Consider the following 23,207-nt stretch of genomic DNA (forward strand, 5'->3'; position numbering starts at 1 on the left):
AGAAACATACAGGGAAGAGTCCAATTTAACTATTTTTTTTGCCTCTGTGTTTTACAGCGTCACCACAAGCACCATGATTCAAAGTTGTGTGTCAAAGGGTCCCGTTTAAGATGGAAAACCGCAAGGAATAAAAGCTGACTTGTCATTTTTGTTCGAAAACAAAAAGGGGTGTTTGAAGTGGCTGCTGGAAACAAAGGTTGGTTGAAGAGTGATATGTGGCCATGTGAGTAATATAAGCAATAAAATGAGTCATAAAAATAATGATATTAAAATGCAGTCACGCAATGTGTGTGGTTTACATTTTCCAGCAAGATAGATAAGTTACGGTCCGTTTAAAGGAGATGAAGCCTTCCAAATGACATGCAGAAATCCCCCTGCATATTCGCGGTTTGTAATTCACAAATTCACCTCTTTGTGGTTTTTGTTTGTCCAAGTACAAACATGTCAAGGAGGTATGTTGAAATGATGCACGGACAAGCTTTGCATGTTGGCCGGCAGCTTATTTTAGCCCGCGTTGTTAGTGGAAGTTAGAGAGAGTCTTCACCACAGGCATGTACATGCACACTCGGCATTTATTTGTAAGGATAGTGTTGTGAGATGACTTTGAAATTATATTTAACTATGATCCTAGTTTGTGGTTTATTTACAGTAATGTTGCTGGGGATAGGAATCAAGCCCTACCGCCTGGAGATTAACACTGGGTGTAAAATAAACATTTATTTATAAAATGTATTTATTTATTTTAGATTGTTTTTTTACTTTTGTATTTTATTATTTCGACTTTTATTGACTATTATTCCTTATTTTAGATTGTGCAGGTGCACCTAATATGGTAGCGTGTTTGAAAAGAAGCATCATGGCTTCAGTTTGTGGGCAACAAAATACAACATTGCAGACTTCCTAAAAATCGAACGTGTCTCAAAAGAAAAGTGTTGCCCAGCAAGTACACAGTGCACGTTGGTCATATGCACAAACCCAGCGGCAGTTATTCCAGCCCAATTTCAAGCACAAAACCAACTCGCCCACCCCCCTAACTCAAGCTTCCACGCAGACACTCAAATTGTGCGGCGTGGACTTGAGCTAACTTTGAAATGCAAATATGCACCCATGACCGCGCTCAAGCAGCACTCAACAAGCTCGGCACTCTGAAGGTACCGACGAGGACTTGAAATTGGAGGAGGCATCCAATTGTCTGACACTCCGAGGCCACGCTAGTAGCGCTTTCTCATTTGTATCCATTTACTTCCCACTTGGTGGACTGCAAATGTTACAGCACTACTTGGACACAAATATTGGAAACATGGCCATTACACTCAGAATAATCCAACCAGGGATGAGCGCAATTATCAACCGACTCATTAAAATTTTACTTGACACTTTCAGTTCTTTCTATTCTACAGTAGTACATCAAATCACTAAAGAGAAACAATATCTCTAATTAGCTGCTCTGTCAAGAACAGAATGCAAATACTTTGTTTGCCTTTTCATCATCACAGCTCTGACAAGCAGAACTCTGACCAGACATCTCCATTTCATCTTCATGTGATTGAGGCTCTCTGCTCGTCCATCTGTTTTCCACGCTGCGATGCTCCCAATGGCTACTGCAGAAATTGGAGGGAAAAATTCATTCATGATATAAGTGAGCGATTTTTGATTGTGCTTGGAAATGCCATTAATATGTGACGGTCTCCTCCAAAAAAACATGAAAAAGCGGTCTCCCGAAAAAAAAAAAGTTTGTTCTTTGTATCTGAAATTTTCACTCACATGAAAAAGCTAAGCAAAAAAAATGTGCAATTAGGGAGTTAGTAAATCGGAGATTGGAAATATGCTCCGCGATGTTGGTGGTAAACGGTTGAAATCAAAATTATACACACACACACACACATGTGCATGCATGCACACACCTCCCAGAACTTCCATTGTCACCTCCACATCTGATTTTAGTCTATTTGTTGCAATATGACTTCATTTGCCTTTCTAATTGCACACTTACATTCAAATACACAAATGATGAACGGAAGTGAACACACATTTGAGAATTGTTTTATTGACAAAAAATCCAAAGTTACATTACTAAAACAGTTCAGCTATGAAAATACTGCACGTAATTCTTGAATGACAAAAAGGTGTGTTCCATTCATGGACTGTCTTCTTTTTCTTGCAATTTTAAGATGTGAGCAAGACACTCAAGTGTGTATTTGTGCGTGTGTGTGTGTGTGTGTGTTTGCAGCCATGGTTTACAATGATCAAGTCAGGGAATCCAGTTGGCCTTGTACAATTTCAAGCTGTAAGAAAGAAGAGGTTGAGTAAGGGGGGGGCTGACATGCATCACACACACACACACACACACGCAAACTGAGATAAACACTGACCTTGTTGTAGAACTCAAGCAGCTCTTGGTGGTTAAACTCAACAAAGACATTTTCCGGAACCTTGGGAGAGAGGAAGGACACAGTGAGGACACACAACAAAAAGATGTTATAAGTAATAAGTCATACGATTGGACTATCTTGCGCGGTCTTCTGGCGCTTTCCGTAAAATCCCTCATTTATTATTGCTGCACTCTGGTCGACGTGTGCTTGCCTCCAACTCGTCATCTATCAACGTGATTAAAAATACGTGGTCAGCTGAGCCAAAAGCCGTTCTATTTGGAACGTTGTTTCTGCTTCGGGTTCAAAATATCAGAGGCACTTACAGTAGTGCTTGTGAAAAAGTACAGTTTTTAACCCTGGGTATAAAAAGTCTACACACCCCTGTTAAAAAAACATTTTCCAGCATGAATGTAACCTACTATAAACTGCAAAATTCAATTGAAAAACATGATATATTTTAGAGAGGGTAAGTAAAAATAAAGTACTAGGATAATATAATTGCACAAGTGTGCACACCCTCTTATAGGATTTTTATATCCACTGTCCAGGTCAAATCTGGCTGGTTTTGACATTTGACATTGATAATACCAATAAATAACCAAAACTTTACATAGTGAAAAAGTATCAAAATCATTACGGCTGTTATTTTTTTCCAATACAAAATAAAATACAAATAGAACATCCTATTGTTTGACTGAGGTTTTTATCAGAAAACAGGTGGTTTTAAATATAAAACAAACAAAATGCACATGTGGCAAAATCTGCGGGTCATAATTTGAGAGAGACAATTATTTTCTGAGTGAGCAATACGTAAGGTTTAAAACTTCCCATAAAGCATATTCCTTGCCCCCTAGTGAACCCTGTTTTCCTGCAGACAGTAAAAGAGCCTTCCTTAATGGAGGTAACAAAGGGCGACCATCAGTGAGCTGTCATCATTGCACCATCAGAATTGAAGGCTGAACAAAAAAAAAAAAAAAAGTCTACCATCTGGATAAATGTGACACACTCTTTCTCGTTCCTGTCAAAGAAGCTTAGAAAGGTGCGACTCGTATCGTACAGACCGTGAGGGCCTGACAACAAAATGCTGGCCAGTCAACAAGAGTGGGCAAAAAACGAGAAAGGAAAAATTGCTTAAAGTCACAAAAAGCCTCCACAGCAACTGTCACTACTTATACTTTGCAAGCTTGGAGACCAAACATGACTTGTGGCCTTGAAACTCACTGACTGGTTAGGTGGCCGGTTGGGCGCTGGGAGACGGCGTGTCACCACAAATAAATGGCAGAGATATTAATTAGAGGCAATGTCAAAAGTTCATAAAGAAGTGTGCATGGGGGAGGAAATGCTATCTCTTTATCAACCCCCCTCCCCTCCAACCCTTTCTTGCCTGCATAGCAGAGGGAAAATGTAGGACATGGTTGAATTAAGCGATTGCTGAGGGAGCGCCGCGAGGACAGCCGCCGTAACGCTACTTGTTCATTTGTTGTGTCGTTGCGCATGACTCAACTTGGAAAAATGACATCGGCGAGGCCGTGCGAGCGCTGATATTGATTTTTTTGTTTGTTTTTGTTACATTGATGAAGAGAGAAACACAGTTTGGGTTCATGGTGTGACATCACAAAATGTAGTTAGCATAAATAGGATCTGAAAATCATCTGACACACTTACAGGTGAGGAGTTTGAAGAGAACAGACGGGTGTGTGTATGTGTGTGTGTTTGGCCCGTCTTGTCGTTCCTCAAGGGCTGGGATTTTGCCGAGGAGGAACGCAACCAGGCGCTGACAGATCTAGGCTAACACTAATGGGGATAGAACGCATCACGCTTATCATCAGCCCTTGACTACCGGTTACGCACACGCACACATCACATGGCGCCACACTGACTTGCATGCATTTTTGTTTAGGACATTTTCTCTTATTATACGACCATCCAGTATAAAGTCAGGGATAACGATAACATCACAAAACTCGATCAGTCAGTAAAACAGTTAGTCATGAATCCAAACAAACGGGTCACTTTATTTCCCAAAACAGATTGTGATCTAGCGTACCCTGACCCACACTTAACCCCTGTTAACATTTAAAACCTTTTTAAAAGGGGTGTCAAACCCATTTTTGTCGTGAGCCAAATACAATTACACTGCGGGCCAAATGTGGCCCACGGGCCAGAGTTTGACACCACTGCGTGCCACTCTGTCCTTGTAAATGTGACATGAAGCAAATTCTTCTCCAATGGTAGTAAAATCAAATGCAGCAACATTAATAGCACCCTTCGCTGAAGTTAAAGTTGCGTGGGGACGATGTGATCCCTGAGAATTGGAAAGACGACGGAATGAAAAGCAGAAAGAAGACAGGATGATCATCATTAATTCACTTGGATCCAGTTTTGCCAACACGCCGGGAAATATGTAGGTTACATGCAGAGGGAAATCCCAGCACATTCGAGAGCATAAACTAACAGAAGGAAAAACAAACTTTCAAAAAGAAAGAAAACATTTGGACTATTCCATCATTCCGTAAACACACATGACAACATATTCATTGGATGGTGCTGACTTTAAGCCCGGAAGAAACATCTAGACAGTGAACGGGATGAAAGAACAGGAAGACGGGCAAACTTTCATCCTTTCTACTGTCAACACAATCACACCCTGGGACACCCTTTTCCTTTTCCTGACAACTTTGAACCAGGACACATTTATGATGTGTCTTCTGGATTGCACATTAAGACAGCTTGTAGATTTTAATGGAACCTACAGTTTCAACTTATGCCGGAAAAGTTCCATCGTAGTCCAAAAATAATCGACTACATTCGGTATCGCAAAAAAAAAAAAAAAAATGGTGACACAAAGGACTTTTTTTTCTTTTAAGATATCAGCCCACATAAATTTTCAACAATGTGTTGAGAAAACACTGCAGCTATATTTTGTGTTTCTTTTGCAGTATGTTTAGTTTTCCCATGACCTCCTGAGCCTGAGTCAAAACGCCTGAAAAAAATAAATACAAAAAAGGCCTGTCGGGCCACACGGGTTGTTGCTGAAAGGACCCTGCCACAAAAAAAACAGTGTCCTCATCCTCAGCGTTGTGTTGGAGCCGTCACAAATGACAGAGACGGAACCTCAAAACGTCAGGAATTCACTGAAAGCCTGTCGACAAGAACAAATGAAGCCTGTCTAGGCCAAACACAACCAAGTGTCGATCAAGCTTCGTATTTAAAAAACACAACCAGAAGGATTCGAACGTAATGAAGATTTTGCCAATTTTACGTGATATTATTTGAGATGAGATATAAAGAGCCGTGTATCTCCCCATTATTTTCATTTGCAAAAACATCTGGGAATAAAATTGGCTTTGAACAGTCAATCTCTGCAAATTCTTCATCCCTCTTCGATTTCTTTCTTCCTTTTCTTTTTTGACAGCCTCCTTTGAAGTCTGTCGAAACGCAAGCACAACAGGAAGCAAACTAGAGTTGAGAAGCTTAGAGGTGGCGAGTGTAAGCCGAGCTACATCGACAGAGACGGAGATTATTTTGACAACAGTGGAAAGGGGAAAAACAAGGAGGACAAAACATCACTTAAAGGTTTGCGTGGATTTGTTGCGTGAGGGAGCGGACAAGCTGGGTCAAGGCGGGCAGTTTCTCGGCCTAACATGATGAACGCATTCTTGAGAACAAACAGACACCTCCATAACTGTAAAACATAAAAGGCTGCCCGGGTATTTTAACACTGGCAGCCAGTGGCGTACACAAATTGGAAAAGAAACTGTAGACCAGGGCCATAGAAATCATTTTAAAAGTAGGCGGGGCAAATTGTAGCCTTGAGTGATTAGTGATTAGTAATCAATGAATCGACAAATTAAGGTAACATTTTTTTCATCATTTATTAATTGCCTAGAATAGATAGAAATTCAAATAAAACAGTTGTTTCATCAAAATTAAACTACAAATATTAAATGATTAAAATGAAATCTACCACAATTTTTTAGCCTACTATTTAACATATTGGTAATACACACACACCTGCAATGACCTCCCTCCCGTCACACACGACACGCAATTTCACAATAACTGCCCGCAGGCTGCCCTAACATGATGGGCGCTCTTGCTTTTACTTCAAGGTGCTTGTGCCTCGCTCTACCTCCTCCATTCTCCCCACAATGGCAGCGAATGATTGTATTCCTTCATCGGTGCAGCTTTGCCTCGCCTCATGCATGAAGTGACAGGTTGTTTTAACAGGCCGTCATTGAGCTGTCCATCCACAAGCCAGCTGTGCTCTGACACTTTGGCGTCAGCTTTGCCTGCAACCACCCGCTTGCCTCGCTCCCGCATGAATACAGCCAACCAATTAGTGGAAAAACAGGGCATATGTCTACATGCTAGAGGAGGGGGGAGGCAAGAGCATAGAAAACAACAACAAACCCGAAAGTGAGCTAGCAGGTGGATAGGAGATGGGCACACATTCCACTTAGAGGATGGATGATTTTTATTTTTACGCACTAAACACGAACAAACTTTTTCCTCTGCAGAGATGGCTCAAGAGGTGGCAACCATGATCTAAACAAATCACATCCTCTTATTTGTCTACTGGTTTTGTCAGCCAGGGGATGAGGTCACCTGCCCATTTGGAGCGTGTCCATCATTTGCTTATGTGGACGTGTACTATGAAATAATCACCTGCCATATTTAAAAACCCACCACATCCTGTTTGGAGGTTAGGAACAAAGGAATCATGACTCGTGTTTCGACATTGCCACATCCGTCCGGCAAGGATCGGTTTACACGCTATGACCAGATATGATGCATCGGTACACACATTTGAGCGGATCTATCCTTCCTGAGACATTTTGTGACAATTCTAATGATTAGCGAGAAGATTTTGGGGATGACTGGACTGGATTACAATATCGATTGACAGTTCGGAGGTCACGCGTGGCTAAGTCCTTCTTCTCCTCGAGCTTTTAACGTAGTAAAGACACGTGTCAGTGGTCTCGTCTGGGTCAGCTCATTAGGTTTCCCAGTTAATGAAATAAAAGAAGAATAAGCAATCATACTTCCCAACAAAGAGTGCGGTTGTTTCATTATCGAGTCTTCACTCTCCATCTTACACATAGAGCTGACTGTCACTAGGTAGGCAAGGGTGGGATTTTCACACGCCTCGTTCCCCATTCACTACAGTACACAGCATGACAGCAGGACACACACACAAACACACACACAAGCACACACACGCAAAGCCAGGAATTGTCTGCAATCCATGGGCCACTCACAACAAGAATGGCAGAACGACACAAAGCCGAGGATGCAGATACATGCACAGGCTGCCTCCAGGCATGCATTAACAACATTCAGAGTTTTTTGTTATTTTTCCCCTCCTCCTGATGGACAGCAGTAGCCACCTCGCTAAGTCATTGTCTGTATGAGGCTTACAATTAGAACAAACCCAAAATGGCTATTTGGAAGGCATTTTTGTGACATTTGGAGAAGTTATTCATTAACAGCCAACGGGGGCAGCAATCAGGCTCGTAAAAGCCACCCAGTGTTCTATTATGACAAGAATGTGATTATTACGGTTGGTATAATTTCAGAAAATTTATGCAGTCGGGTCTTCTAAATTTGCTCTTTTGATGGTTGATAATGTGCTTATGCATACAGAATTACAGACGGCGAATACATCACTATTAGTTCATTACATTGAGGATAATATAATGCATCATGTGATGCCCCCCCCCCTCGTTCACCCTTCAATCACCCTCATGGGAAACTACCCTCCTTCTCAAAGGATATATGACAGCTCCTCAACTTTTCCCCTCTTTCCTGTGGTCAAAGGTTGAATAGAAACCGAGTCCCGGGCTCATCATCCATCCAGCCAGCTTGTCCGCAATGCGTCATTTGACAAATGCTGTGGGTAAACGTTTGCAAGTGGCAACAAGCCTCCACTGATAACTTGTAAAACCTCTGTGGGACTTCTTCACTTTGCCTCCAGAAACTCTGGAAATATGAACATTATCATTGGAGTAGTACAATTTCTTAATCTTTTATAGGGAACCTGTGAGAAAATGAAATACGGCGTAGGCTATATTCACCACTTTGTGACGCAGGACCTTACGATTTTTTTTTTTTTTTTTGGCCTGACACAGCTAATAATCATCACGATAATGATGTTAGATTTAAAATCATCAATCCATCCATTTTTCGACAGTCCTGATTCGTGTCTCGGGTTAGCTGGAGCCCATCCCAGCTGACAAAAAATGTACAAAAAAAACCCAAAAAGAATGTAAAAGAATAAATGCGGCTGGTGTCCCTGGATAGTCACACTGATTAATGTCAGAAAAAGGTCAAACCTATTAAGAATTCGCAAACACACCATCAACCTAATCTTGACAGTATTGTTATGTTTATTTAATTTGTGGCAGATTGCTTTGATCAACAAATGTTGCGCTGATGGACTGCTTTGGAAATGTGCAACAAAAGCCTCCCCTAAGTCTTTAAATCCAAGCAGAACCTTTAAGACGACGTCAGACAAGACTCAGGCATGTTTTCATCATCTAAAAGGGAATCATGAGATTTCAGCCCCAGCAAGAAATTTAGTGTGAGCTGCAAATTGCAAGAAAAACTTTGAGCTAGGTCCCTCTCAGCTTACATAAGTCCCCCTCGTATTACACGCCTTTAACTGTAGTTACACTTGTTTAATCCAAAATCGCAGCTTTTTAAATTTGGAGAAGTGCATTTTAGTCGCTCACTCGAGTGTTTTGAAGACTATGTGCAAATCCTGGTTTTCAATTAAATGACTCTTCAGCACGAGCTTCGATATGGATTCAGACTGCCTTCCATCCTCAAGTGCCTGCCTGCCTTGCCTTCCTGGTGTTTGTGTACAAACCTTAAGGAAGGCCGATGAGTGCAAATCAGGTGATGGGAAACATGGAAGAAGTCAAACCAATTTAATTTCAAGAGTGAAGCAAGAGAGAGTCAGCCGCTACCCACCGCCACTGCTTCATATTTAGGTCAGGCTGAGAGGGGGATTTGGGTGATAGTCTGAATAAAATATTTTTAAAAAATCAGTTCTTATATAAATCGTGGGAGCAAATCATACCAAAGGGTGTCCCACAAATCAGGTATACTGAAATGGTATAGGAGAAAAAAATTAATACCATCTCAACAATTGCCACATATGCCTTAATTTACATAATTACCTTCGGACAGTCACATGCCCTCTTTGGCCAAAACACTTTGCTATTTTTTAGCACAAGCAACGTTCCGAATCTGAAAAGGAACCAGACCTCCTCCAGTGCCATGTACTCATCATTACCATGTTTGTTTATCTGCTCTTCATCCCTCAAAGGAACTACCCGGCCTTGTTAAAGCGGGAGACTAGCAGAACTTTAAAAGTGAAACTAAGGCATACATTTCAGGCAGGGGTCCCAGAACGATGCATGATAGCGAGCTATTTCCATAATGGTAGCTTAACAGGCGCTAGCCAGCGGAGTGAGGGGCGCGCCGCCCTCATTAAGGCACTGGCTCAGGAACAGATTAGCGCGTCATTAACATACAGCGAGAAGAGGGGAAAATAACCGCTCTCTATTTCACAGTCTAAAAAGCTGCCACAGACAAGAGTTAGAGATAAGTAGCGGGCGACTGATGGACTCATTCTCGGGGAAGATTTAAAAAAAAAAAAACAATGTAGAGTGTAAAATTGGCAAGTAATTCATTGTGATTGTTTCAGATTATAAATATTCTGGACATACTTGCACCTTTGTCTGCCCTCATTTTATGTGCTGGCTGCTAGTTCCAGCTCGACATTCTCATTGGCTACACTGTGATTTGCTGCAATATGAAGTAGCCTCTTTGTTATACCTGCACCGGCAAAATGAGACGAGCAGACTTTTCAGTTTGCCAGGAGCAGGTAGAAGAAAACCACGGTTGGATCTCAAATAGACAGGATGTGTGTGTGAGGGGGGGCATTTTTGTGTCTGGAGAAAATCAAACTGGTAGTAAATTGCATATAAAGAAAACTGTGTTGGGAAGGTGTCAAGCTAGTATTCAACAGTACCTTAATATATTTGAAATTTTAGAATACATTTATTGGCATAATTTGGAGTCGTGATGAATGAATAAATCTTTGAAGTGTCTAGAATTGATTATTTACTTCATATTTTCCTCAAGGCTTTACACAATGCTTTCTTAATTGGACTACAAACAAATATTTCATTAAGGACAAGAGAAGAAAGTGTCTTGACTACAAATAAAATAGAAACTAACTTTACGCTCTTCCACCCTCTTTATGAAATGTCTAGACATTATAATGAGCCAATCAAAATTCCATAGGATTCCTAATCGCTTCACTCAGTTCTATGCCTGCTATTAAATCCAATAGTTGCAAAACGGATCACATTAAATCCTATTCTTTCTGCCACCATCCAACAGGAACAAGCAGGTATCACACTTTGAAATGAGGGATGCTTACATAAAGCTTGGCTGGTTTATTAACTCCACAGTGCATCCCTCGGGCTCTCCACTGAGCAATGACAAATACTCCAAATTCATAGAAAAGAATATCGATGTGAAGTGAAGCTTAATGATGCCACGACTTAAAAAACCCCCAATAATAATAATCCAGTTTGCTCACCGCTGACTCCTCAAGCTTTTGATCTGAAGGAAGAGTCCAAGTCCAACTTGTAATTGGGTGACGGCTACAAATCATTAGTAATAGACTCAACCTCGATGAAGTGCTGTTTGCCCTAGTTTTAGCCCTCGCTAACTAGAATTCAGCTCATCGCGCACCAGATTTACACGACAGAAACTAACGGGGAACACTTGCTAAGCAGCGATGTTCGACTAAAAGCAAAGCCACAGATGGGCTTCAATAACAAATGACCCATAAAGGGAAGTCCATTGCTTGCAGGGAGACGAGAACACTGAGTCGCAGAATAATGGGCCCCAACTGTGCTGTGAGGTGTCGTTACATGAGAAAGCATCACCTCCACTTCGCCAGCAGTCTAGCTAGCGGAAAATTGAGATCAAGCACATTTTGGGGGGAAATAAAGTCTCAGTAGTTTGTCATTTCACTTTGTTTCAGCCCACTAAAACCTTGGAAAGGTTTGTATATAAGATGATGCAGATTGTTAAAGTTCAACTAAATATTGATGGAGATGATTGGTCATTCTTAAATGTAACAAGTATTTTGATTTATGACTGAACGTGATTTTGATCCATCCCAACAAAGTCGCATCACAAATAGACGACTGGAAGAGACTTGCTACCTGCGTGCTAAAAAGCAAGCTATTCCTGAAATAACATCCATTCGTGCTGTGTAACATCATAGACAAAACTCATCCCAGTGGAATAGCCTAGATCCCGTTTCCCTCTTTCAACATCTCACTGAAGGGAAAAAAAACCCTGATATGATAGCTGTGATTATACTTTATCCTTGACGCGTGAAAAAGTAAACAAAGTGAGAAAGGGAGGCGTTGGGGGTGGGGGGCAGTGGTGAAGAAGCTTCAGGTGTCATCCATTTTCCACTGCTTGTCTTTTATCCAAAACAAACCCCAGTGTCACGTCTTCACCATTGGCCTCAACCAGAGCCTTCAACCGTCCATCAACCGGCACGCCTTTATCGACACGTAAACATACCACTCGCCATCTGTCATATCCACATTACACACAGGTTACACTAAAAATGTGTTTTTATTTCGTTCATAAAGTCCCGGACACACAGAGCAACGAAAACTTTTTTGAACTTTTGCCAAACACTAAAATGGTAGTTGAGTAGTATGGATGTGAATGTGCAACGACAGGTTCATGTCACCTTGAAGCAAAGGTTTCTTCTAAATCCAAGATGGCTCCCAAGATTAAGCCTTACCCTCAATTTAAGACACAAGGAAGCCCAGAATAGGGAAATGTCTGCGAAAGGCTTTCCCGTGTTTCAGTTCAAGGTTGTGCGGCGTGTCTCTCAAAAATTGATGACTTCTGTGGGCTTAAGTGCCGCGGTGGAGGAGATGCGAATCCACATTGAACTTTGACATCAAACTGAGTAATTAAGTGTGGCGCCGTTGCTTTAAGGCCGACAGTGTTGCGAGGGAGGCAAAGGCAAAAACGATATCCAGCATGACAAGTTTAGGAGGCAAAATGGAGCCATCTCATTCGGGATATTCTAGAATTTTTAAATTGAGAAAGCAAAACAGCCACTGGCGTGACTGAAACGCGCCTTCAGACAGCTTAAACTGAATTTCAATCCTGCCGACAAAGATTAACCCCTTAAAAGCATTTTGTGTATGCGTTTAATTGTCTTCCCTTTGAGGGCTTCCCCCATCCCAGCCGTGACTAAAAGGATTGTGAAGATTTTTAATGTAATGGCAGAAAAAGAAAGTGTCGGGTTTGGAGCAACGCCCAACTGGGGGGGGGATGAGTTTTATTTTTAACCTCCTCATCAGCGCCACTATACCTTCTTTCAGTTATTTGTTTCCTCCCCCCCTCTCCCACTCTCTTTGTTCCGCTCTCCATGTGTCTTTTGAGCGGCTTCAGAGCCCGGGTGTCTTATCGAGGCTCCCCAGGTCTACGACGAGGCTGGCGAAACGGTACAGCGTAAACCCCGCTCGCCGCTATCAGCCCGGCGGCAGTCACAATGAGGCCGACACGCATATCCAAGCGAACGCCCCGCTTTATAAGCCTCACGCTAAAGTCTGCTTTAGAGTGAAGTCATTTTCCGACAAAGCTTCTGCTGGTATATAAACGGTGCTGAACAAATATACTACAGCAAAACTGTCACGAAGGATCATTGAGATTGGGTTGAATTTACAAGATGGAATTTTTTTTGGTTGTTTAATTAAATCTGTGTTCTCCTGACAAAGTGACTGTAAGGAATAAATGAGGCATGACGCATGTTCTGGGTTGTTTTTCTTTTGCTGCGGCATTTATCACCTCAGACAAAGGTTTCCCTGACAAAATTGCGATTGCGCTTATCACTTTCGGGCAGTTTATAATTTGCAATGAGTCACATTAGGAGGAAAAATACGGGCCAGACACAGACAGAGGGAGAGAGACAAAACATGCAAAGACATGCAGGCTGTTGACAACTTCAAGCTCGGTCGGTGCGATGGCTAGATTGGCTATCGGAAGAACCGCTATCCTTTTGCCTCGGTCGCCCAGGGAGCCAACATACACAAACAAATGCGGTGGAAGAAAATATTCTGATATTTTAGAGGAATAGTCGAGAGCAGAATGGAGAGAGATTTGCATCGCTCGACTTATCAGTCTTGCTGTTTCAATCGCTGCTTGCCTCTTTGGATTTAAAGCTATATTATTCGTTGTTGTTAAGGTTACTTCTCCTTTTCTTAATGTTTTTCTTCAGATTCAGAAAACATTATATTCATCATGTCTTCTTGATTTCTTCTGTACCAAGGTTTTTTTTTTTTTTTAATTTCGACTTATTTCTACGCAAAGCGCTAATGAAAGGATATGTTTGAAATTACCAACAAGGATCCATGTTCATACATACTGGCTTAAGTGATTCAGACAATTACACTATTTTACGAGGAGTTAAAGCCCCGGATAGATGAAGGAAAACGACGCCTACATAAACAAGTGGGATCTGACGCTTCTCCTAAAGAACAATAAGGATCAATTCTCCACACCCACAACCATTGGCGCATTGTGTCCAATGTGACAAGCTGTCATCTTCCGCCATTGTGCCGTGTGTACTGCTTCCAAGTGGAAAAAAGCACATTGCTTTGTGTAGAATAGCAAAGAGCTATGGGAGCCTAATCTCCACCATTGGCCATCATTTGAACAAAAATATTTGAAACAGATTCAGAGACTCAGGCTTGCATCCTCAACGGTCTTTTCATGACAAATCCAAAATAAAAACAAAAAAGCCTGTAGCTTGTTTTCATTTGATTTGGTTAGCAACACATTATTGAAAATAAAAATGAATATAAACGTTAAGGAGTCGAGACAGTGCTAAGTCACAGCCGGGGGGGCGATGTAGATGGCGGTGAGATGCACTTCTTACAACAGTGCATGTGTGTATGTGAGGAGCATCATTAGAGGAAGGTCAATGTGACTTTATCAACACACCTTCATAAATAATTTACAACTACACAGAAATTAGACTTTGTAATTAAATCGCTCGGCGGAGTTGCGGTTGTATTTGCATGTTTGTACCTGCGCCTATCACGCGCTTGTGTGTCTACAAGCGTGAGCATTTGTATAATCTCTAATTAGCAGCACAAGAAGAACTGCGGCTATTACGCCGTTGCATTATGCAGAGCTGGAGATGGCAAGAGGCAACACGGGGCTCAAACTCTCTTTGGATGGTGATGTGTTGTGCGGAGTGCGCAGGCAACAACCAAAGTAAATGCATGGAAACAAATAGTAGGAAATCAAATTTGCGCATGCTTATATTCAAGTTTCATCGCAACTCTTCCTCCGTGTCACTCGAGTCACGTTTCACCTTGCCATTTCCAATCAATGGCATAGCCTCAAACAGCACGTGGCATTTGGCCCCTCCGCTAATGACATTTGGGCGTTACCAAAAGGGACACTCCAATTAGAAGAAATACGCCTTTGTAGAGGAAACTGCTATGGACAAACCTTTACTCCACCCTGCAAATTTAGTGATGAATTATTGAAAAGGGCAAAAGCCTGAGCTCCTTGATGAGGCTGGCACATTTGGCTGTCAGAATGGGGGAAATGACAGGTGGAGCGGTTTAAGGGCAATGCTATCTCAGCAACTCGGAGCAGAGCTGATTCAGAAGCTCCAGCTTAGTGGATGGTTGGGGAGAGTGCAGGAGGATGATTCCATCTAAAAAAAAAAAAAATGTTGGAGCCTGGACGATTTTAAAAGTTACTGTCAATGTGGCGCCACTGTCTGATAGACTGTAATCTAAATGCCTCACTGACCAGCCTACTTTGTGGATGGCTGGGGGGCGAGTAGTGGGTGTGGACAGAAATGGATATCCGCTCAAATTCATTTATTTATTTATTTATTTTGTTTGTTTATTCATTACTTTTTTATTTATTTATTTGTTCATTCATTCTTTATTCATTCATTAATTTATTACGTTTTTATTTATTTATCTATTTATTCATTCGTTCATTACTTTTTTATTTATTTATTTGTTCATTCATTCATCTATTCATTCATTCATTTATTACTTTTTTTATTTATGTATTTATGTATTTATTCATTCATTCATTCGTTCGTTCGTTCGTTCATTCATTCATTCATTTGATCCACCGGACATTATGTATCTGATTGACCTCAAATATCCTTCCCAAAATGGAGTGGACAGCTAAACGGGCATCCCTGAGCGTTGATTGAAGCTGATTATGACAGAATAGTGGCACTGGTTCCCCTTCTATCAAGCTCCCGGGACCCGGGACCCATCTATTGAGTGTTTAAAAGGGCAAATCTTCAAAAGAGTGACTGTCACTTTGACAAGCTCTCACCTTGTGCTTTAGCAGTCTCACTCTATTATTCATAGCAGACAAGAAAACTTTTTCAAAAGATTACTGACAAAAAAATTGTAGCTTCCTGACCATGTCACGGTGGGATTGACGTACAAGGAGACCAAATAGTACATTACACAAATGTGAAGCTTTCAATCTTCTTAAGGGTTCTCACAGTAATCTGTAAAATGTAAGACTCAACCAGAACCATCTTTTGAGAAGAAGAATAAATACAGGGCATGATCCAAAGAGCAACAAGTCATCGTGCAAAGAGAATACATGACCAGAAATCTGTGTGTACTCGTGGATATGAGGGAAAGAGGGAGGCTAGCGCGAGCTTGCAAGCTTTCTTGTTTCAAAAAGTCAGGAAGACGTCTGTTCAAAGTCTTCACATTTGGCAGAGCTATTTTGACAGTGCACAAATACAGACAGCCCTCAGAAACAGCTCAAAGTGCTGGAATAACCAAAAAGAAACACTTTTGTAGTTAGGGGAAATCACATACCAGGCCCAAATGGTAAAATAAATTTCCACGCAAGCCCAAAACGACAACTGCAATTACCTTGAGGAACTACTTACACTGCCCAAAATGCTGTTTCTTGTCAAACTCAAGTTCCAAGTAACAACAAGGCAGACATTCATTCCTCCCTCCCTCTCATGCATGCCATCTCTCATCCCCCTACGTGGTATTTTGCCCAAACACGTCAACGCCTCAGATAATCTCCAACTGGCCTCCCTCACCATCAAGGCTGCTGCACCTGCTAGGAGGAAGCATTGATTCTGGCTTTGAAAGCGATGTGCTCCTCCAACATCTACATTCTTCTTGCTTGTTGGAACTTCATCTTTAACTGGTAGAAAGTCAGGTTAAGAAATAAATCAGCACCAACGCGGTGACCTCGCATTGACACGCCCTGCCTTGTGTTCCCTGTGTGATGCCCATCAAATATTTACAAGACATGACTTTGGGGCTTTATTTTTTTTTACCCTTTGTTTCCAAAGTAAGTGCCTAAAATACTTGTTTTATAGTCTACAAACGGTTCCATCTTACTGCTGTAAATTTGATTCCAAACGACAATAAATAGTAAACATCCTCGAATATTGGACACCCAACAAGAGATTTGTAATTGCTCACATGTCAGAAAATGATTTTTTGTTTTTTTACAGTGATCTATAACGGTCAGAAAAATCTGCAAAGAAATGGTAAAAAAAAAAAAAAAGTCTAAGAGAGAAACTGCATATAGATGCCAGAGTGTTACAACTTTAATAAATAAATAAAAGTCCAATAAATATTCTTCTCCTATTCTAAAAATCTTCTCCTCACCACTTGAGGCCAATTCAAGATCATAAAACAGCAACAAAAAGCAAAAGACAATCCAACAAGCATCCAAACATTTCGTGAGGTATTTCTCAGACCTTGCCAGGCAATTCAGTAGTTGATCTTTTGTCTTAAATGCCAGAAGAAAGCCAAAGAAAAAGCAAAACGCAGAATTGACTCGTTGGGTTTTGTGAGCCAGAAAATGTCCGACAAATTTCCTATGAATTTTGTATAACCTGAGGACTGTTCAAACTTAAAAGTTCCCCTCTCTTTTGTGATAATGACATTCATGAACATTCCAGAAAGGTCTACAAATATAATCTAACAAGTTGTACGTTAACAATAGAGCTCTTCATTTATGACTTCAAACATTTAGATTAAGAGTTTTGTCAGTATCGCACAGCTAACCCGGTTTCCTTTCGCTCTCTTTACAATTATGACAGTGATGGAAGCGATAAGAGCCGTGTCTATTCTTGGAACTGTAATAGAAGGCTGTGCTTGGTTGGATGTGACAATGAAGATGATAACGAAAAGTGCTTATTCCTCCTTTCCTTTATTATTAAGGAATCAGTCGCCACGCAGAAGGCCCCGGCTAATGGGCTCGGAATATTACTCCTGCCACGGTGAGCGGCAACCGCCATTACTCAATTTGTACAGACATTAAAAGGAGCATCATTACATTTTAGAATGTACCTACGATGTCGCCGCTCTACCAATCTGTGGTAGAATTTTCTGTTATCAACTAGCAGATGCTATTTTCTAGTCACTCCTATCACGGGTCGAAAGCAAAACAGATGACGCGTACTATCAGAAAAAAAGGCAGCTGGATGATTTTCCGGCTTGCCTTATTATCATCACCTCTGAACCTTTTTTCTTTGAACGGGCTCCAGATTTAACACCTGGGCGACATTACGGAATAGGGGTGTGACTAGCAGGCCTTTTTAAGCTGACATTTATATCACGCTGTTTTTAACTGCAGGAGTGTTGTTGACACTTTTGAAGATGTGCAAAGAAAAGCGCAGAGGTGAAAAGTAATCATGTTCAGTACAAAGCAGAATTTATTATATATATAATATTTGTGTGCGTGCGTGTGTGTATATATACATATATATATATATGTATACACGTATATATATATATATATATATATATATAAAATATATATCTCACTGTTATGCTTTTGCCCGCATACAGACAAAAGGTGAGAACATCCAGACCAGTTCGCAAGCGGGTGCGGGTGTGGCCTGAGGGTGCCTCTGATGCGCTTCGTGACTGCTTTGGCTCTACCGACTGGGACGTGTTTAGGAGGGCGGCCACTTGCGACGGTCGGGCGGACATTGAGGAGTATACTGACTCTGTTTCCTCCTACATCGGGAAGTGCATTGATGATGTGACACACTCAGTATCCGTAGTCACTCGGGCAAACCGGAAGCCATGGCTGACGGGGGCTGTCTTCAGGCTGCTGAGGGCCAGGGACAAAGCCTTCCGGGCGGGGGATGAGGCTGGCTTGAGGACTGCGAGGGCCGACCTGTCCCGGGGCATCAAAGAAGCGAAGAGGGCGTTCTCGGGCAAAATTACCGCCCACTTCAAGGACAGCAGGGACGCACGGCGCCTTTGGCAGGGCATTCAAACCATCACGGACTACAAGCCCGCGCCGCAGAGCTGTGATGGCGACGTCCGTCTGCTCGATGACCTCAACCGCTTCTTTGCTCGCTTCGACGCTCAGAACAGCACTTGCCCGCTGAAGGCCACTCCCCCTTCCCACGAGCTGCCCCTGTGCCTCTCCGCCGACAGCGTGAGGAGGACGCTTGCCGCTATCGACGTACGTAAGGCGGCGGGCCCGGACAACATCCCGGGTCGAGCGCTGAAGGACTGCGCTGGTGAGCTGGCGGGTGTCTTCACGGACATCTTTAACACTTCCCTGCAGCAGGCCATCGTCCCGTCGAGTTTCAAAGCAGCCACCATCGTACCTGTGCCGAAGAAGCCTGCTCCGTCCTGCTTCAATGACTACCGCCCCGTGGCACTTACGCCCATCGTCATGAAGTGCTTTGAGCGGCTTGTCTTGGAGCACATCCGGTCAGTTCTCCCCCCCACCATTGACCCCTTCCAGTTTGCGTACCGAAACCAAACGGTCCTCTGAGGATGCCATCTGCTCTGCCCTCCACTCGGCCCTCACCCACCTGGAGGGGAAGGACTCGTATGTGAGGTTGCTGTTTGTGGACTTCAGTTCTGCCTTCAACACCATTGTGCCGCAGCGTCTCATCAGCAAACTTGACAAGCTGGGCCTCAGTACCGGCCTCTGCAACTGGCTACTGGACTTCCTCTGTCAGAGGCCACAGGTGGTACGTGTTGGCGACAAGATCTCCGCCAGCATCACGCTGAGCACAGGGGCCCCCCAAGGCTGCGTGCTCAGTCCGCTGCTCTTCACCCTTCTGACGCATGACTGCGCTGCCACCTGCAGCGGCAACCGCATAGTGAAGTTTGCTGACGACACGACTCTGGTGGGTCTCATCACCAAGGGAGACGAGACTCAATACAGGCTGGAGGTTGACCTTCTGACCGCGTGGTGCAGGGACAACAACCTCCTGCTGAACGTCGACAAGACCAAGGAGATTGTCGTTGACTTCCGGAAGGGTCACGCCCAACACCTGCCGCTGACCATCGACGGTGCTGTGGTGGAGAGAGTGAGCAGCGCCAGGTTCCTGGGGGTGCACATCAGTGAGGATCTCTCCTGGTCCACCAACACCGCGTCGCTGGCGAAGAAGGCCCAGCGCCGCCTGTACTTCCTTCGGAAACTCAGGCGAGCGGGGTCTCCTCCGGCCGTCATGACTACTTTTTACCGCGGCACCATTGAGAGCGTCCTCTCCAGCTGTATTGCTGTCTGGGGTGGCAGCTGCACTGACCAAGACTTGAAGGCCCTGCAGCGCATTGTGAAAACGGCTAGCAAGACTATTGGTGCTTCTCTCCCCTCCTTGAAGGACATTTACACCTCCCATCTCACTCGCAAGGCGACCAAGATTGTGAGTGATGTGAGTCACCCCGCTCACTCTTTGTTTGAACTTCTGCCCTCTGGGAGGCGGTACAGGAGCCTGCGCTCCCGCACTACCAGACTTTCCAACAGCTTCGTACTCCAGGCTGTTAGGATCCTGAACTCGCTCCCCCTTTCAGCGTAGCGTCCTGTTCTTGCTGTATGCACACTGGCTCGGTTTTGCCCCTCATATTTAATGGGTCTGTTATTTATTCATCGCTCATTTTATTTTATTTTATTTATTATTTGTTATTTATGGTTTGGGCATTCTTGTTTTTGTTTTGTGTCGCCTACTTGTATGTCTCGTCACCGTGGGATGGTGGAAACGGAATTTCGGTTTCTTTGTGTGTCTTGACATATGAAGGGATTGACAATAAAGCTGACTTTGACTTTGACTTTGATATATTAAAAATAAAGATATATATATATATTCATTTATATTTATATATATATATAAACATTATATATCACATATATCATATTTAATATACATCTCATGATTGGATTGATTAGAGCAACTTTTAACACCACAAACAAATAAATAAATGGGAGGCGACCTGTTAATCTGGATTCCGATGACACTGTACGAATTTGCGTATATGTGTGTGTTTCCTGCCGGGAGATGTCATATTTAAGCGCCTTCACCAAAAATACTTTAGACAAAGAACATTGGAGTGTTCCGCTTCTATCGAACACAAAGGAAGCGATACGGGTCCCAAAGCTTCAGTCGCAGAGCAAGCTACTGTGAGTTATCAGAGACTTTGATGGTGCAAACGAGAAAATGGACTGACAGGCGGACTGACAGCTACATGAGGAACAAGCAAGAGTCTTGATGGGTTTCCTCTGACCTACATTATCAGGAAAAAAGACGAGCTGACAAGTAAACAGGCTTGAAAAGGACTCAACATTTAAACCTGTTGAGTTTCTTCTTCGTAGAACATCCACAAAGGGAAATAAATGAAAGCCCTTCTCAGGCATTGTGTACCTGCCATGAGAAGGTGATGCTGATTGGATTGCAGCGGGGACATGCTCTGCATGACGTGATGACATTAGGATTGTTTCACGGGTCTTGCTGTTCTGTCAAAAGGCTCCTTGGGGCCTCAGTTTCAACATTATTCTTATTAATTAATGTATCCTAATTATAACAGCATTCATAGTTAATGGAAAATGGCAACGTGACACAAACAACGATTGTCAAGGGCTTTATCACTCCGTGCGATGCCTGCAGCAACAGAAAAGGAATTTTGCGCTTCTTTTTTGCTTTTGTTTATCCCGTTTTTAGATGATTAAAATGTATAGTGCATATTTTAATAAACTATACTCCATGTTGCCACCATGAGCACTTTTCCAGACTTTCAAAACTAGTTTTGGAACCTTACTTGAGAACTGTTTTTGTATGAGTGACTGCTACATTAGCATTAGCACACTAGCCAAACGATACAACAATATAGAAAATGGATTGATGGATTTTACAGTGCTAAAATTATTTCCACTCATGCATTATTACGAATGTTAAAAAGATATTTTTTTTTCAGTAGAGTCCAAAAAAAAACAAATAAGTGGTTGGCAGAATGACCATATGATGAGAATCAATTTGTCACTATGTAAAAATGATTAACAATTTCACATAGTGGACATATAAAGGTTATTCTTATCTTATGTGTAGCATTCTGAAGAGCAAAAATTATTATATATTTTTACTAATTGCTATTTCAGAGATGACAAGTTAATGACAGGTTGGAGGGTCCTTTCACTTTCACTATTCATGCGACCCAGGAAGATGTAATTCTCATTCCTCCTTTTTCTCAAAAGTAGTAATCATCAAAACAGAGTGCTCAAAAAGCAACGGAAGCCATTACACGGTGCAAAAAAATACCAAGAAATCATTCGAATGGGCAATTCAGTGTCACCACAGCAACATCGACAGCAAGTTAGATAGATTTCGGTGCAGTAAATAAAAGCTGAGGCAAGATCGGAAACTATCACTCTACGAAATGTCTCGCAGAAACTTATAACGTGATGTTTCAAAAGTGTCTCCCAGAAAACAACAATAAAGCACAGTATGAGGCAATATCATGATTTAAAAAAAACAAAAAAAAACAATCACATATAAAAAAGACAGCGGGTGATTGACAAGTGGAGCCAGTGTGAGAAATGTCTGTAAATAGCCGAGTGTTTTCACATTGTTTGTTCACACCTCCCACACTTCCTTGAGAGAAGGTGCCAACACTGGCGAGAGACAAATCACATTAAGACCAAACAAATGACAAACCTATTAATCGGAATAACAGTATGACAGTGGAAATTAATGCTTGTAGATGAATCCTTTTGGATTTTTTTTAATGCTTTTTTGTAATGGGCTATTTGAAAAAACTTATCTTTTCTTGTTAAAATAAATGAAAATGCCATTCATCTGTTCCAGCTCACCAAACAATACCAACTTTTTGTATTGCATTTGTATTGCTTAGCCTTTTTGCCCACTCCATAAAAAAAAAACCATCATAATTCTCTGTGGACCATTCAAAAGAGGGAAGCAAATTTAGCTCCAACCTTCAAGAATGGACCATCACAAAAAGGGTATTCAAAAAAATAATAGCTTGGATATGTTGGGACCCTTTACAGTGAAAATCCCGAAAAGAAAACGTGTACTAAAGTGAACCGAAACCACCCGGTCGAAATATGCCGAAGGTTTACAACTAATTCCAAAGTACCCCAGTGGGCTACAAAATTCCATTTCTGAGACCCAGCAACAGATAAAACAGAGCAGACCTGCCAAAACTTTGTCGAAGTTCCTAAAAACACCACATTGACCTCTAAATCTGTTTTGTACAAAGTGGCTCTGTCAAACATTCATTTTATTAATGTGAGTCAAGTGTCTTCAGGGAAGGCCAAAGCGAGCCAGCAACGAGCAGCCCGAGCCCAAACTAGCAAATCGGTGTGCCAGGTTCTCACATAAGTGGCACTCGAGACATTCAGCGGAGGCTCGCATCTTGAAACAGTACATTTGAAATATATTGGCTTGGAGTGGGCGGGGCTAGAGGGGGGGGGCTGTCATGG

At 42.2% G+C, this 23,207-nt stretch overlaps 1 protein-coding gene across 2 annotated transcripts in view; it reads right to left on the bottom strand.

Moving 5' to 3' along the window:
• Positions 1–2,021: 2,021 nt before the first annotated feature.
• commd10 (COMM domain containing 10) overlaps positions 2,022–23,207 on the bottom strand; it is a 30,464-nt gene continuing 9,278 nt past the window's right edge. The window contains exons 6-7 of one of the 2 annotated variants that reach the window (XM_037259309.1): positions 2,373–2,432; positions 2,022–2,285 (exon numbers count right to left, since the gene is read on the bottom strand). In XM_037259309.1, coding sequence (XP_037115204.1) covers positions 2,247–2,285; positions 2,373–2,432 — 99 coding nt within the window. In that variant the 3' untranslated portion in view covers positions 2,022–2,246. Of the gene's footprint in view, positions 2,286–2,372; positions 2,433–14,182; positions 15,163–23,207 lie in introns of those variants that run through there. The other variant, XM_037259310.1, reaches the window with a different exon arrangement.

This window comes from Syngnathus acus, chromosome 9 (assembly GCF_901709675.1).
Source record: "Syngnathus acus chromosome 9, fSynAcu1.2, whole genome shotgun sequence".
Taxonomy (NCBI): domain Eukaryota; kingdom Metazoa; phylum Chordata; class Actinopteri; order Syngnathiformes; family Syngnathidae; genus Syngnathus; species Syngnathus acus.